Source organism: Lotus japonicus, chromosome 4, assembly GCF_012489685.1.
Source record: "Lotus japonicus ecotype B-129 chromosome 4, LjGifu_v1.2".
NCBI classification, from domain to species: domain Eukaryota; kingdom Viridiplantae; phylum Streptophyta; class Magnoliopsida; order Fabales; family Fabaceae; genus Lotus; species Lotus japonicus.
This window is the reverse complement of record NC_080044.1, coordinates 67,815,469-67,832,654: the sequence shown is the minus strand read 5'-3', so window position 1 is coordinate 67,832,654 and position 17,186 is coordinate 67,815,469. Positions and strand designations below refer to the sequence as shown.

General features: G+C 37.3%; 3 protein-coding genes across 3 annotated transcripts; all 3 read right to left on the bottom strand.

Annotated features, from left to right (window-relative positions):
• Nucleotides 1-2,569: 2,569 nt before the first annotated feature.
• Nucleotides 2,570-3,269, bottom strand: LOC130710192 (uncharacterized). Its single transcript, XM_057559373.1, has 2 exons — nt 2,908-3,269; nt 2,570-2,775 (listed from the first exon to the last, which is right to left on the bottom strand). The coding sequence occupies exons 1-2, from the start codon at nt 3,178-3,180 to the stop codon at nt 2,683-2,685; spliced, it is 366 nt and encodes a 121-aa protein (XP_057415356.1). The 5' UTR covers nt 3,181-3,269; the 3' UTR covers nt 2,570-2,682.
• Nucleotides 3,270-4,457: 1,188 nt separating this feature from the next.
• Nucleotides 4,458-7,199, bottom strand: LOC130714444 (uncharacterized). The gene is made up of 3 exons (XM_057564341.1): nt 6,897-7,199; nt 6,573-6,743; nt 4,458-4,995 (listed from the first exon to the last, which is right to left on the bottom strand). The coding sequence occupies exons 1-3, from the start codon at nt 7,064-7,066 to the stop codon at nt 4,746-4,748; spliced, it is 591 nt and encodes a 196-aa protein (XP_057420324.1). The 5' UTR covers nt 7,067-7,199; the 3' UTR covers nt 4,458-4,745.
• Nucleotides 7,200-10,478: 3,279 nt separating this feature from the next.
• LOC130716304 (transcription factor bHLH146-like) lies at nt 10,479-12,150 on the bottom strand. Its single transcript, XM_057566509.1, has one exon. It carries the CDS (start codon nt 11,742-11,744, stop codon nt 11,124-11,126), a length of 621 nt encoding a protein of 206 aa, XP_057422492.1. The 5' UTR covers nt 11,745-12,150; the 3' UTR covers nt 10,479-11,123.
• Between the last annotated feature and the right edge of the window lie 5,036 nt (nt 12,151-17,186).

The window sequence follows — 17,186 nt, the reverse complement described above, 5'->3', positions numbered from 1 at the left end:
TTCATCTCCAGAATCAAGGATTCGCAAGATCAGTGGGTCGAGGGGCAAGAACAAATCACTGAAGTTATCTACGAACACTTCTCTGACATCTTTCGCTCCTCCGGGAGCACCCACATTGAGGAGTGCCTTGAAAATGTTCCCATCTTAATTTCATCAGATCTAAATAGCGAACTAATGAAACCTGTTACAGAAGGAGAAATTAAATCTGCAGTTTTTGCTCTTGGAGACATGAAGGCCCCTGGAATGGACGGTTTCAATGGGCTGTTCTTCCAAAAGAATTGGGACACCATAAATTCAGAAGTCTGCAGCGCCATCTTTTCCTTCTTCCGGGGTGGTGACATCCCAAAAGAATTGAATGAGACTCTTGTCACCTTGATCCCGAAGGTGCCCTTCCCGGAGAGTTGCTCCCATTTCAGACCAATCAGCTGTTGTAATTTCTTGTTTAAAGTCGTCACAAGGATCATTGTAACCAGACTCAAGCCGTTTATGAATTCACTTATCTCTCCTTTCCAGAGTGCTTTTATCAAAGGGCGACAGATCCAAGATAATGTTATAATTGTTCAAGAGGCCTTCCACTTCATCAAAACAGCCCCACTTGGTGTTGAGGATCAAATCATCATCAAGCTTGATATGAATAAGGCCTATGATAGGCTCGAATGGGTTTTCCTTGAAAAGGCTCTTGGGAAGTTTGGTTTCTGCCGTGAATGGATCTGTTTAGTGATGAGGCTGGTAAAGGGGGTTAGCTACAGATTTAAAGTCAATGGTTCTATTGGGAGGAATCTTATACCAGAAAGGGGGCTCAGACAAGGTGACCCCCTTTCACCCTATCTCTTCATTTTGGCTATGGAGGTGTTGTCTCACAATTTGTCCAAAAGTCTTGAGCTTGGCACCTTACAAGGCTTCCAGATGCGCCCTACCTGCCCCACCTTGACCCACCTTTTTTTCGCCGACGATGCAATCTTGTTCGCAAAAGCTAAGGACTCGGAGCTCTATGAGTTAAACAGGATTCTCAACACCTTCTCTAAGGCGTCGGGCCAGCGTATCAATATTCAGAAGTCCGGTCTTATGGGGGGAAAGAGTATGCAAAGAATCCGTAAGGATCATTTGGCCAGCATCTTAGGAATCCAGGTATGGGATAAACCTGATATGTACCTTGGTCTCCCAGCTGATTGGGGTAGATCAAAAACAGCCTCTCTACAGTGGATAAAGGATCGGGTCTTTAACAAAATTCAAGGGTGGAGGGGCAATCTGTTGAATCAAGCTGGGAAGGAAATCTTAATCAAAGCAGTCCTCCAAGCAATCCCGTCATATGCAATGTCCATCCTAAAATTTCCAAAGACCTTTAGCAGCCAACTTTGTTCAAAAATCGCCCAATTCTGGTGGAAAGGGAATAAATCTAGGGGTATCCACTGGCGGAAGTGGGAAATTCTAACGTACAGAAAGGATGAGGGAGGTATGGGGTTTAAGGATTTTGAAAGCTTGAACCTAGCACTTTTAGGGAAACAAGCTTGGAGGATCCTTCAAGAACCTGATGCTCTGTGGGCCCTGGTCCTAAAAGGACTCTACTTTCCAAGCAACAACATCATCATGGTAAAGAAAAGAAGACAGTCTTCCTGGCTTTGGGCTAGCATATTGCAAGGCAGGGACCTCCTTCTCTCCCAGGGTCAGTGGGTTATAGGGGATGGTAACACAGTGGAAGTTTCAGGCCACAGATGGGTTTCAGCTAACTCCTTAATTCAAGGAGGCCCTCCAGGTACAAAGGTCAAGGACCTAATCAACAAGGAGAACTGTTGCTGGGATGTCCAAAAGGTTAGAACTGTTCTGCCTAGCACAGAAATTAGCAAAGTTCTCCAGACTCCGCTCCGCTACACGGAGGGACCTGATGAGCTTATCTGGCCCTACAGATCTTCAGGGACTTATGAGGTCAAATCTGGTTATCGCCAAGCCTACGCGTCCAGAAATCCAGTGGAGAACAGAGTTTCCAACTCAGATGGCCCTTCTAGCTTCCTTTGGAGGAATATTTGGAAAGCGATATTACCAAATAAAATTAAGAACTTCCTCTGGAAGTTATGTCATAATGCAGTGCCTTTAAAGGGGAACCTTATTAGGAGAGGATGTGGCACTGATGGTTCTTGCCCGATCTGTGGTTTGGAAGTGGAAGACTTGGGCCACTGTTTCTTCTCTTGTCAGTGGACAAGACCCATCTGGTTTGGGGGCTTGTTAAACTTTGATAGTACCACCTTTGGCCATGATTCTTTTGCTCACTGGCTCGAATCAAAAATTCACAGCCTCTCTCAAAGGATTGAAGGTCCAGATGGGGCTCTAGCCTACATTGGCTATTCCCTATGGGAGATCTGGAAAATGCGCAACAATTTAGTCTTCAGAGGCCACAGACCCTGCCCCCACAACTGCCTAAAGATAATTAACTTGGCACACGCAGAATTCAAGGAGCTTGGCCCTGGCCCTCAGTCCCATACAAGGACCGAGCAGATCCCACCAAGTAAGAGAGTCTACCAGTGGAGAAGACCCCCCACCAATTTTGTGAAGTGCAATACAGATGCTGCTTTGAACAACCACAACAACAGGGCAACAGGGAGCATGTTATTTAGAGATGGTAAAGGAGATCTTACCTTTGGCTCTACCAAGGTTTTCTGCACAACAAAGCCCCTCCTTGCTGAAGCTTTAGCCCTCAGAGAAGCTACCCTTACAGCAGCTAACATGAATATCGAGAAGGTCCTTTTCGAGTCTGATAACCAGCAGCTTATTGAGGCCTGCCTGAGAAGGAAACAAGTAGGTTCGATCAAAAACATAATTCAGGACATTTTTACTTGGAAGAGGAGATTCCCCCTTTGGGGTTTCACTTGGACTGGTAGATCTGGTAACGCTAGTGCGCATGCTCTTGCCTACCTTGCTATGCATGGCAATCTCCCCCACCATTGGTTTTGGAACCCCCCTTCTGAATTGAGGAGAGCCCTGGTCAGAGACAAGCAAGCTTCCCAGGAATATATAGTAAGGAATTTTTCTACCAGAGGCCTTACAGGATCGTTGAACATCCTCAGACAGGAGAACAGAGAACCTTTCATCCCGCCTTAGAGGGAGTTTCCCCTCTTCCAGCTCCGTGCCAGTGGTAGTGTGTCGTTTGGAGTTAGCTGTGGTGCCTTGTTCTTGCTTTGAAGACATGTTTTTTTGGTGAATCTGCAGTCCTTCCCTCTTTTCTTTCCAGTTAGTGGTAGACAAGTCAATTTTGGGGAAGGCCTCCAGATTCAAGTGTCCCACCACAAGTGTCCAAGGCTTTATGTTTCTTTATTATCTCCACTGGCTCTCTCGCTGGTAGTGGTCCCTCCTGTCTGTAACAATTGCTGGCATAGCCATGTGTTTTCTTTTAATCTGTTTGGCTGTGTAGGATCAGCTCTTTGTTTGTTTCTTTGGGCCTAGGCCTTTTGATCAATATTCATTAATCTTTGACCAAAAATAAAAAAGAGTATTTAAATTCTTAGTCCATACTAATTAAATTGTAGATTTGATGGTATAAACAAGGATAAATAATTTTTTTATAATGTACTTTCGATCGGGTTCAATCTGTCACTTTTAATAATTGTGACTGACATCCATTAAGTTTATTTAGTAGTGTAAACTTAAGCCAAGTAAAACATATTTCGTAAATGAATTAGATCAAGAACATTTTAATAGTTTGCTTGGATTAAAAAAAAGGTTCAATCTTTTTTTCTACAAAAACGTTCAAACTTTAAATGATTCATAAAATCTTGTAGATATTACAAATCAACCAATACATAATTATAAATAATTTGATAACATTTTGATTGTTGTTATTATTATATTAGTTTTCTTTTATTGTTGCTATTATAATCTTAAAATTATATGGTTTATTTAAAGATTGAAGCATAATACATAAAGAATGTAATGTATTTAGATATATAAAGTCATGACCTATTTATATTTCTCATTACAAAATAAGCTTTCAAATAAACTTAAAAAAAAACCTTTTTAGCTGTTTGATTTTTAAAAACTTTATGTCAAACCTTATTTTTTTTTGTCAATGGAGAAAGTTTCATTAATTGAGAAGGGCCATGCCCCAGTACAAAAACAAATTGTCAAAGTAATCTCAATAACCGGGATAAAGCCCAAAGAGAGAGAGGCCAAAAGCCCGGGATACAACAATCGGCAGCTGAAAAACAGGAAAAAGAAAATAAAGCCCTGCAGCAAGCTGTTAGATTCCGACAATAAACTAACTTCAATTTTTAGAAAGTCTTGTCCAAAAAAAAAACTTTCATGGTCTTGACTCTCAACACTCTTCTTAATCTTCAACTTGAAAGTGGATACACATTGTTTATTGGACTTTAATGTCTCCATGGATGTTGAGAAAATAACATTTGATTTATTTGGTGGAAGATATGCAAATTTTGTTCAACATGATAACAAGATAGTGCAAATGTGTCTAATGATGAAAATGAAAACTAAATGTATAGCAGCACTGTTTTTTTTGGGTACTGAAATGTATAGCAGCATAAGGCACCATTTCATTGTAGTAGTCAGTACAGGCAATTCTCATGCTTTGAGAGTCATGGGGTTGGAGAGATGATTTCTACATTAGAAACAAGATTGCTTCTGTTTCAATTATAGTATCTCAAAATAGATCAAATACTTGGTCACCATGGTCACACTACAATTCCTTTAAACATGTATTTAATACTCTCTATACAAGTATTTAAAACCTTCCTGTACTGCTAGTAGTCATCATCATCATCATCATTTTTTGACCTGAAGAATCTCCTCACAACTGCAGCACCAGCACCAAGTAGCATAAACAGAACTATAGTATCAAATCCACCTCCAACGCCTACAGCTACACTGGGACCGGGTGCAAAGAAAGAAAATGGAGACCATCCCCAGCCACCATACGAAGGCACACCATAACCATAGCCATATCCACCGACTAGGGGAGGTGCCACTCGAGGATTGACATATGTATTGGTCCTGTCGATTGACATAAACTTCAGAAACAATATTCCCATGGTGGACAGGGGAAACATTACACGATCCTTTGGTTATATGAATGATAACAATATGTTGTTCCAGAGCAAAAGTTCTATCCAAGCATAAAACACATTTCTTTCCTTTCAATACAATGTCTAATGATAATAATCTAGGATATGAGTAATATATTCCAACTGCAATAAAATAGAAAAGACCTACCTATTATGAACACAATGCAACTCTTTATGTTTTTATATGGAAACCTTTAAATGAAAATCTGTTAGAGGTAAAACACTATACGAAAAGAGAGAATAACAATTTACTTATACATGACTAATCAATACATAGACACAACTCAACCAGACCAACCTATGCCACTAGCTACTTATACTAGTTACATACATACTTTACTAGGCAAGGGAAAGGATCCTCATATGCCTCTAGAAGATAGATTATTACGAGCTATATTTGGGATTCAAGTTTCCCCTTCAAAGGAAACTTGTCTACAACTACCTATAGGTGGTATTGTGGTAGGGGCCGAGTTATTGATGAGAGATGGAACTGCAAAAGAGGGTGGCTCTTGTTATAATCCTAAAACAATTCATACATAAATTTCACAAAACTGAGAAATCAAAGTAGGTTATAAAGTGGCCGGAGAAATGGAAATAGAAGGTATCCTTTCAAAGATTATGGCTAGACATTTTATTTGCAAGATGGAAGACCTAATGACGTATGATAGGAAACTACCCCTTAAAGAAATGAATAGGTGAAATGAAGGTTTGGGTCCTTAAGTGTGTGTTTAGGGGAGGGCAAGAGGGGGGATGGGGGACAATTTGTAATAATCTCTTCCCTTGATGTGAAGTTCGAAATTCCCCAAAACCCTCCAATTTGGAGGAACTAATTAATATACTAAACAAGGGGTATGGAGGAGTCTTGGGGGGTAAGAAATACTCCAAACCCCTCCTCCCCTTTCTAAAATCTCCCAAACAAGGGGAGGGCTTCTCATAAGCCTTCCCCTTCTCATCCCTTCCCTCCCGTCCAAAACTCGACTAACAAATACATCCTAAGGGATTCCGTGTTTACAATTATAAATCTAATCATATTAAAGGAATAACTAACGGCTTAACCAGAGGATGTTCCCAACTCTTTCAATTGCTCATTTGAGAACTACAACCTTTGGCCCTGGAACTGAATCACTTCCTCGTATATGAGAAGAACCTCCCAGGAAGTTTAGTTAGACTTAATCAGAAATTTCACTTTATTGATTGATTACTGACTAGTATTAGCACATATTGGGAGCAAACTGATATGTGTGTCTATAAGAGAAATGTAGCATTTTAATTCTACAGAAACCAAATTTGGAAGAGCAACATATGATCTAGTTTCACTTAACTGTTATCAAAATTGGAGTGGAGGTGTCAAAATCATAAAATGGTGAGAAACCAACATAATATTCAGTCTATCCACTATACTGAAAGATATATGACCTTCATTCAAACGATTCACACTCAACATAAAGATGAGTATCAGTAAAGTTGATTAGCTATAGTCAATTCCTCCCTCCCAGAAATTTATACCTGGAATTGTTGTTGATTCTTGGTGCGGAGCGAGGCGCGGATGACTTGAAGGACTGACCTCCAATTCTACCACCAGATTTGGCAGCTGATGCATCATGAACTGAGCCCAGTGTTAACACCCCGGCAGCCAGTGCAGCTATTGCCAACTTTGCTAACTTGTTTTCATTTTTACTGCCAACACAACACAACAACCATGAATTAATTTGCTGATTTTCCAATAGCTAGGGTCAAATTAATCCGAGCAAAACATGAATGAAACTAGTAAACATATATAAAATACCAAATATTGGTTGAAACTAGCTGAAATAGAGTGATACAACATACCTTGGAGGAGTTGGAGACTTTTGTTGGGAACTGCTGCAATAGATGGTTTTAAGTGAAGTACTAGAAGGATGAAGGGTTCTGAAATTTGAGGTTGTTAATGGAGTAAGGGTGTTTGTAAGGAAGCTTTGATGTGAGGAGGCAATGCTTATACCTACGCCTGTGTTGCACATTTTTAACTACTAAGGCAAGAAAAATGGTTTTGCTTTCAGATGATGGTACTTCGAATTTAGATGAGTTTTAGAAGATTGTTGTTGTTGTTGTTGTTTCAGATGACTAATTATTTAACGAAGAATAAACGAACCAAATCCAGGTATCTTCCAGAATTTTAAGAATGTTCACCCTTTTTTCTCTGGTTGTCAACTTGCCACGAGGCACCATGTTCACTTGGTGTTAGAATTCTTATGGATATTTATATTTAAAAAATATTTATTTATTTATTATTATTGATTAATAAATATACATTGGGGTGTCTAAAAAGACCCATATACATTTTATATTTTTATGTATAATGCTCTTAATAAGAAATAGGAATACAGGTTAACACATGCAAATAGGAATACAGCGTAATTATAAATTATAGCTTCTCGGTAAAATTAAGTGGCTTTTGAGGTGAAAGTCCATGTGTTGTATGGATCTTAAAGACCACATTAATCTCCTTAAGAATCTATTATTTATATTGAGAATCGCTTAAATTGTGTTAAGAATCAATTAGTCACTTTAATAATTATTTTAATCATCTTATTTGATTTAATTTCTTTTTAGAATGACACATTATTCAGGATGGACAAGAATCCTATGAGGAATAATCAATATGGAGCGAGTGGCAACATGCAAAATACCATAGACCAAATTCGGCTTTGATGACCTCCAGTGATCCAAAAATGGCTTTGATCAAATATGATCGTCCCAAAACAAGAATCAGTTGGGTCTATAAATTGACCCGATCAATATTTAGGGTCGCGTGAGGGACAACTGAAACTCATCCTAACTCGTCCCTTATACACCCCCTACTTGATTCATTCAATCTTCTCTTCATCAGAGTATCTGGGTCCATGCCAACCAAGCTCTTGAAACTCGTCGCCATCGCAGACAAGAAGCTTGGGTTCCAAGCATGAAGAAGAACTCTATTCACCTTGATCCACACCAGGAAGCTTGACCTTCTTGACATCATGCTATACGGGCATATAGATGAAAATTTCTCAAACAAGAAGCCTCGTGCCTATCGAAGCAAGCTTTATTTCTCTTCCTCGCTTTCAATTTCAAGCAATACTTCCTTGGCCCCCAATTGTTTCACCTCGATCGAAGTTAGTCCATTGCTCCACATGTAATCTTGTACGCTTTCAATGCTTTGAATACTCCCATGAGTTGCAACTACAGTGCCTTCGAGTGATAAACAAAGCTATAGTCCTTTGTCTCTGAGGTGTTCATTCTTCCCTTCGTGACCCATTTTCTTCATTTTATAACGAATCTCTGCATCGCCTCTTCAAATTTATTCCCTTCAACCATCCACCTTCTGCGTGGGGCAAATCTTCTTGGGTATTTTGCTTTCTTCGCTAGTGAAAAACAATCTTAACTTCAGTCCATTGAAGCGTCGAATGGCCTTCCAAGCCTCCTCCATGCTTTCATATCTGACAAAACCAAACCTGAATCTTCTCCTTTTCCATATGCTCATTTGCACGAAAAAGTCATTCACCCAGGCTACCTTATTGAAAGATGCTCCTTATGTCATCTGTTGATACATTATCTCCTATCCATCTATAAGGATGGGACATCCCCCAACTTGTTTCTATGTCGTCTTTTTTCCATACTCCCGATGTTTGCTTCCCCATCCTCCTTCGTTTTTTTTTTTGGTAAGCCAAAATATTGTATTCATACCCATCCTCCTTCGTATATACTCCTCTCTTCCCTCCTCCTTTCCACACATACCGCCTTGCAGCTTCCCCTAACCCTTCATAGAGTATTCATGAAAAAAATTCAATGTTAGATTTGTCCCTTTTAAAATCATCATTATGACATTACCCTAAAGATAAAGTGTAAATAAAAAAAAAGTAAAACTTGATTTTAATAGGAGTTGTCTTTTTTTTGCTGCATTGGAAAAACTACAAAAGGGTTAAGGAATAAAAGCATAATCACTCAGCATAAGAGTCATAATCTCCAGCTGAGGATTGTCCCATACATGGACACCAGGTTGCAAACTTTCCGCACCCAAACGAGCCAGACGGTCTGCCACCCTGTTGGCAATCCTGTTAACAGGTTGCAACACCACAATCCAGTCTCTAAGAAGTCAATTGTTGATGTCCTGAAGCACTGGCATGAACCGGATCCTCTCTTGATCGCCAAGGGATGAGATCAACTCTTGACAATCAACCTCGCATATGAGGTTCCTGAAGCCACGCTGCCACCCACACTCCAATCCATCACGGAGCGCCGTAGCTTCCGCCAGGAGCGGGTTACCGCCGGTTTCAAAGGAGATGAAGCCACCCATCCATGTTCCCTTGCTGTCACGGAACACACCACCGCCACTAAATCACTAGTGAGATAATTTTAACTATTTTAATTTATTTTAGTTTAATTATAATCAAATATGTGTCATTTAAAATTTAATTAAAAATGACATGGATAATGTCATGTCAACGTTTACCTGCCACTCAGCAAGCTCGCCGAAGCTTCATCCTTCGGCGATGATTATATGCAAATAGGCTGCAATCGTGGGATCATAAGCACAATATTTTTCGGTGAGGAACCAAACACAAATGACCTTAGATTGTTAGGAAGTTGAAGTAATAGGATATACTCCAAATGAAAAACGCGTGATATAATACACCAAACACGTGCGTTTTATATAATCTGTAAAGGGCACACATCGTTAACCATCAACTTAATGCTAATTATATTCCTAACAAAGATTTTCTGACTTGATCAAAGAGCTGACTAACAACTTTGTAAATCGTATTCAAAGACTCGCCTCTTTTTTCTGTTTCTTTTTTATCTCCTCAAGAAGAACACATGGTGAAATGTTATATTTTATGAGAAGAGCAAGACAGAAGATAATCAAAATCGACATGTCCGCCCAAAATAAAAACTAAAAATTGAAAATGAAAATGCTACATTTGTAAGTAAAAAAGAAAAGAAAATGTTAGTGGTAATTTGAGTCCTGAGTCGGGCTAATGTTCACTAGGGGTAGAATTGGATCGATATATGTTAGGAGCGATTTTTAACCGTTGTTAATATTTGCAGCGGTTTCAATTGGATGTGGTCAATAATTATATAATAATTATATGTTTACGGTAAATTTTGTGGTACCCTGAAATTGTTTTGGGTACGGTGCCCGACTAGATGAAATTGTGAAATTGAAGGGCGGAGAAAAAGAGAAGATTAGATCTTTTAGCTTTTGTTGAAATCTTAGACGTCGTGTCGGTTTTTGCAGCTCTTTTTAAGTCAGAATCTAGTGGTGGAAATAGAAATATATGCGATGTAAGAATTAGAGAGTTATTGACCACAATAAGAGTGAGATATGGAAATTGGTGTTTGGCGAACGACAAGATAATGAGATAATCTACTAAAATGTTCATGAATGATGGTACAAGAGGCTTTTAGAAGTGAAAAAAATTGGAGATAAATAGGTTTTACATTATTTAAGGTACCGTACCCTCATTTAAATTAAGGTACCACAGCAAACACCTATGTTTACATATAATCACTTAATGTTTAAACCCATCTCATGGGTTAAAAGAATTTACATTCTTTTTTGGTTTTGGAAGATATTCCCACAATCGACAACTATAAAATTAATTTCTCAAGGCTTGGGATTCATATTAAGTGAGTATACATCTTTCAACAAATTATTTTCCATATGCACAACCTAGGCTTTGGACTAGATACTTAAAGAATTCAACTATCTATCACCTACCTTATTGGTAAAATTTCTATTTTCTAAAATACAAAAGGCTACTAAGTACTAACTACTAAGCCAGCCTCATGGAAATTTGTATCATCATTTTTTACCTGCTAGCAACCTATGGCCTTGGTATACAAAATGAACACTCAGATTAACAAAACTGCATTGTCAAAGTCATCCATCAAGTTTGAAAACCATATGCAACAAACTTAATTTCAATTAACATACCTTGGTTACCATGGTTTCTTCAACAATTAACATACCTTGAATTGAACATAATATATAGTTTCTATGACTTTGTGGAAATGCAAGATATATATAATATTAAATCAACTTGTCTCTGCTACCAGGCATTGAAGAACATTCACCTGCATTTGCAAACACCTTACATAACTCTCTAGTTCACCAACCATGTCTTCATCACAAATCTCTTCTCCTCCAGGTACCAACTTTCTCAGGCTCTTCAATTGCTCCTCCTCATCTTCAATTTCTTCTCTGCCTAAACCCTTTTCCAGTTCTGGCATCTCTGACTCTGATTGAGACTTTGAAGTTGAACTAGAGTTTGCACAGAAATCCACAGGGACAATTTCATTTTGGTCACAAATCCTTGATGAACCTTCTTCAGTACTAGACTCACTTTTAAGAAAGCTTGTGTTTGCAGCAGCTACATTTTCATTGACATCATGATCCTTTTGAAGCTTGAGTTTAAGACCTTCACTCCATGCAAAACCTTGTGCTGAGAACACCATTGCCATGTCCACTTCATACTTAACATTCTTCTTGACATCACAATCTCTGCAGCTATCTTCTGCAGAAGTAGGACTCTTTGCCTTTATCTTCATCAATGCTGGAACTAAGTAGTTCAAATAATTTCTAGCAAATAAAGATTGCACTACTTTGCTTGGTTCCAATGAATAAACGCGTCTGCGTTTAGATGATTGTGTCTCCATTTAAGACAACAATCAAAAAAGCCCTTTTGTTTTGGAAGGGTTTAAAGAAGAAGAAGAATGGTTAGTGATAGTGGAATGAAGATCAAGTTTTTTTATACTAGTGGTGGTTATGGTGAGATGATGGTTAATGATGAAGCTAGTTCAAGTTATATAGGCTCAGGAACTGAAGTTAGGAAGTTTCCTTTACATAGGAGGGAAGGGTGCAAAATAGTTGAAGTAATTAGGAAATTCAATTTTCATTACTACAGAATGAAAGTAAGAAAGAACACAAAAGAGTGCAGAAAGAAGAGCACAGTGCTAGCTTAGAAACAGAGTCCTGGGTGTGAGAGTGATTATAGGAGTCAGAATTGACACAAGCACACGGCACAAAGATTTGTGTGCAACAAAATGGTGGAAGTGGTCTATTTATTTTAAGAAAAATGTTAGGAAGACTCTATTTTTAGCATATTCTCTTGTTAATCGGTTGAAATTTAGTCTAATAAAAATATTTATCCACTTTCAATTACTAATCACATAAATTTCAACCAATTAATGAGAAAGTATTGGAAATAAAGTGTTAAAATGAGTGTTTGTAGTGTTACTCTTCATTTTGAATGGCACATGGCCTCACATGCTTGATGCTCCTTGCTTTTGAAATGAGAACTCTCTCCCTCTCTCTCCCATGTGCACTAGAAAACAAAATACACCAAAACCCCACTATAAATGCCCTCACATGAGTACATGAGTCTTTACTCTACTCTTTACCTTTGCTCTTCCAGGGTCTCACCTGCATGTAAACCTTTTCCCCTCATTTCAAATCAACCAGCTCATCCTACTCTACCCCTTTTGCAGTGCTCTCTCTACAGTTTTCCAATTTTCCCTTTTCAAATTGTTTTCCATTAGGTATGTGGAGACATGATTCTAGTAGCCATGGTTTCAAATTCTCACTGCCATAGAAATGAAAGTTTGTTTGGATTTAGTTTCTCACTTAATAAAATTAGTTATAGTAAACGTAAGTTAAAAATAAAGTGATTTATATTTGAATACATGTATAAAAAAATATAGTATACGACCATGTTTGGAAAGTAAAATCAATTCTATAATTGATTGAAATGGTATTTGAGTGTACCGGTAGAATTGTATCATCTCACCACAACATATAATTATTTATGAGTCAAACATAATTTACATCTAAATTTCGTAACATATTTCATAAATGCATTTAAATATAAATGACATCATTTTAAGTCATGGTTACTACATTGGTAAAATCAATTATTATCAAATTCAATTCATCTAACGTACGTTGATCCAAACACACATATGTGTGTGTTGGAAAAATACAAGTGAACCAAACATCTAGCGCAATTGAGTACTCTAGGACTGTAATTGATTTTTCAAATGAATCTCAAACATCTATCTATATGCGTGTTGGAAAAATACAAGTGAATCCACATCAAGTAGGAATTCACGTCAAATTAAAGCAACATTTAACATATAGTTATTTTTTAAAGAATAGATTCATGTCTAGTATTGTCAGACTTGAAACCGAACATACCCTATATTTTTCATTCAAAATTGATTTTACTTATCTGAATTGATTATTATTTTTCCAACATGAAACCAAACATCCACTTAATGCATGTATGGAAACACGGTGTATAAACTCGATGAAACAAAAATATCACGTCTAACAACCCCAAAAACTAAAGAAAATTGCTTTTGATGTCCACCATGACTTTTCACCGTATATCCAAACAAGCATTTAGCATCTCAAATTCTCAATACAAAGTGAACCAACTATCCCAAATCAATAATATGAAAATGAGTTTATATACTTCCAAACACGAACACTTCGAAATTGAAAGGATACACAAATTGAAAATCCTACCTACTCTAGTGCGATGCGATGATTACAAAGCAACGATGATATAAAGCTTGGAGTCATGGTAATGAATTAAAGTCAAAATATTGTCTTTATTGAGAAAAAGCGAAAGCTTGGAGTCAGAGGTTTATGAGGAAGCTGGATATATAAAACTTGATGAAATCTTTGACCATCTTAATTACTGATAATCACTCATCCTATGACTATATATGAGGAGAGTATCCCATTGTTTATAACCAAAACAGGAAACTAAAATGACAAGAACTACTAAAGATTAGAAAATAAGAATATAAAGCAGAAGAAAAAGAAGATAATGAAGAAAGTTAATTCAGAAGTCCATTTTTTAGGTGTGCAGGATCATATAGATATAAAAAAATTAGTAAACCACACTACAGTAAAAACACATTTGGACACCGATATTTGAAACCGCTATAAAATTGTGAAACTGTCAATAAATGCATTTTTTTCAAGGTTGCAACTTTGTTGCGGTTTTAAACTGCCACAAAAATCGGTGTCTTGACACCTTTTGGTGGTCCAAGAATCACCTGTAAAAAGTATGAAGGATGTGTTATTTTTCCGCAAAGTCTAATTAAGGAGAAATAAATGCTACTAACCAACCTATGATAGTTTGTGACTTTGTGGGACAAGTATGCATGTGCAGAGTCTGAGATATAATAGTGTAAGGTATACGCTTCTGATTCTCAGATAATAATTGTTACTAGTGATGTTATTCTACCTGAGGCAGAAAATATTCATTTGTATTTACTATTTAGTGGTTGTGTTCTTTTTTCTTTTGTTGGTAGGGCCATTTAATTTGCAATATGATACTCCGTAAATATTTAAGTAGTGTTGATAACTTGCACCTCATTTTTGGTTTTGCCTAGCGTGGGTCCCGTGGTTCAGTTAATTTTTCACCGTTCGATTTAATGTTTTTTTAAATTCATGGATGAGATTAGTTAACATTAAAAAAATCATTTGTTGGTTTTACAAAAACACCCCCTATCAGTCTACCCATACTAAGTTGTCGGTTTTACTGTTCGTTCTCCCATCCATGCCCTGTTCCAGTTCCTCCATCTACATCGCCGACCACCGTCGCCACCACAAACGACGAAGCAACCACCTGAAGCCTTCTCTTTATCACACCCTTCTCCTTGCCTTACAGCTCTAAGTCTCTAACTGCCATCTCCGGAAATCAATCTCTCTCTAGGATCAAACTCGCTTCTCCGAAAGTTGGATCTTTTAATTGGGTTTCTTCATGTCCAGGTTCCAGAATCCAGATTCAAGAACCTACGTTCCTATACTATAAACCAACCAAAACGATTTTTTTGAGAAAAAAATATAAAATCATAGAGTTCAACACTGTTTATTTCAATCAAATTAATTATTATGAACTTCAAGGATAGAAATGCCAAATTAGTGTAAAATTTGTCCTCTGCACCACTGGACAAGCAACATTGTATCATTATACCAATTTGTCTCATAAGTCCACTTGAGGTACTTGACGAGAAACAGAGATGGAAGAAGCTTGGAGAAAAGCTTTGGGATATGGAAGAAATACCTCTGATCACCCTTAGTTCCTTTTTGCAGTTTTCTTCTTCTTCGATCTGATCTTTGACCTCTAAATTTTTATATTTGACTTCAATCTCTAATTTCCGATATCTGATTTTCGATCTACGACTTAGATCTCTGTTTTTCGATCTCCGACTTCGATTTATATTCTCCAATTTCCGATTTTCGACTTTCTACATCAACGTGTCTTCTTGCTTGTTGATTTCCATGGATGGATCTTCAACACCACTGCATTTCCCTCTCTTTCTCTTTCTTTCCCAGTAGATCTGCAAAGTGGAGATCTATCTTCACATGTGTGCAAGATCTCTATGAATTGGCTAGGTAGGGGAACAGAGGAGGAAAAAACGGAGGAAGTGGTGGAGTGGCAGAGCTGTTGGAGTGATGGGTTGAGACAGGCGCGATCTGTCATGGCTCACCGGAGACAGATGGGAAGGGCAGTGAAAGTGAGAGAAAAGGAGAAGGATGGAAAGTAAAAAGGAAAAATAGACAATTTGGTAATTTAAGTGTGGAATAGTAACTACACCACCGTGGTTCATTTTGAAAAGCACCCACGGTAGGTGCAGCCCTCATTTTTGGGACGATTTTTTACTGGGGTTGTCTAAATGACCAATAATAAAGTTTGAGTTAAATAACCAATCATCTAATTACATTGGAGATAAATGAGTTGGAAATAAGTTAATAAATAAAATATAGAAATTCCAACTTACTTATGTCCAATGTGATTGGATGATGAGTTATTTAACCCAAACTTTATCATGAGTGATTTAAACAATCCATTTTTTACTATACAAAATAAAAAGTTTTTTGATAAAACATGTTTTTTTAGCGGTTTTAGACTACATGTCACGCGTGATTCATAATATAGAGTGGTTCACCCATTTTTTCGTTTAATTTGCCATGTCAAAATTCAAAAGCAAGTAGTATCCATTTATCCGTACCAGCTGGAAACAAATTAAATGAGGCATTAATAAACATTAACTGAACGTTGGACTAGTATATGCATTGACGAGTCATACACAATTAAGAGGTAAGTGAGAGTGTCTGGGCTAAGGTTATTGATTGATCTATGACAATAGTAATACTCGTGAATTGTGAGGATGAATGAATAGGTAAAACAATATTGTAGTTAGCTTTTGCTAAAGTGTAAAATAAATTGATTTACTTTACCAAAGCTTTAACTAATCCATTGCTAACTTTAAGCAAAAACAGAGTGCTATAGATCATCTACTAACACAACTTTCATATTAAAGAACGAGAATCAAATGCATAATATTTTGATGAGAATTGATTTATCATTATCAACTTAGTCAAAATGTGGTTGTAAAAAAAAACTTAGCCAATGTATTGGTTAATCAATTACTAACTTCTTTTTTTGAACTCAACTTATCAATGACAATGATATAGAGTATAGACAGTCATGATAGGAACTTGGTTTTACAACCGTAGAACATGTGTTTGTAACTAAAATGGATTGAAAAGAAATAGAAGATATGGTTGGATTTTGAGGGACAGCAACGGCAACTTCACTCCACTGATAAAGTTACGTTTTTTTTTTCGTACTTTAGCTTAATTTTCGGTGGGATAGTTGAATAGTGGCATCACGTGCAAACTATATATGCAACTTGACATATTAATGGGAACAGTTGCAGCTAGCTACTATAATCACAAACTCGATCATGCTACCCTACCCTATGAAAATATGAAAATAATGTAAATGAATAGGTCGAGTGGAGTGTGGTAGAAGTTGAAGCATGATAGAGTCTCGCATTTAACATGTTATGCTGTTATAGGTTCGAGCATCCACTCGTTCACTTGAAGTGAGGTTAATGCAAGGCTATTGTACATAAATACTCATCGAGGCTAACGATTTTTTTTTCTTTGGAATGACTATGAGACACAATCGTCCCTTAACCCTAATTATATATATAAAAGAATATGAACCCTAGAAATGATAGGCACCGATTGCTCCACGTTCTTCAATTCATTCAGGATCTATCAATGTATGTCTG

Excerpts from the sequence above, each read along its gene's own strand:
- LOC130710192 (XM_057559373.1), bottom strand. The coding sequence starts at position 3,180 with ATGTCTTCAAAGCAAGAACAAGGCACCACAGCTAACTCCAAACGACAC. Across the intron at positions 2,776-2,907 it reads AGATTGCCATGCATAGCAAG|GCAGGCCTCAATAAGCTGCT; the intron begins GTAGGCAAGAGC and ends TTTCCTTCTCAG.
- LOC130716304 (XM_057566509.1), bottom strand. The coding sequence starts at position 11,744 with ATGGAGACACAATCATCTAAACGCAGACGCGTTTATTCATTGGAACCA.
- LOC130714444 (XM_057564341.1), bottom strand. The coding sequence starts at position 7,066 with ATGTGCAACACAGGCGTAGGTATAAGCATTGCCTCCTCACATCAAAGC. Across the intron at positions 6,744-6,896 it reads AAGTCTCCAACTCCTCCAAG|TAAAAATGAAAACAAGTTAG; the intron begins GTATGTTGTATC and ends TTGTGTTGGCAG. Across the intron at positions 4,996-6,572 it reads AGAATCAACAACAATTCCAG|GACCAATACATATGTCAATC; the intron begins GTATAAATTTCT and ends GTCAATCGACAG.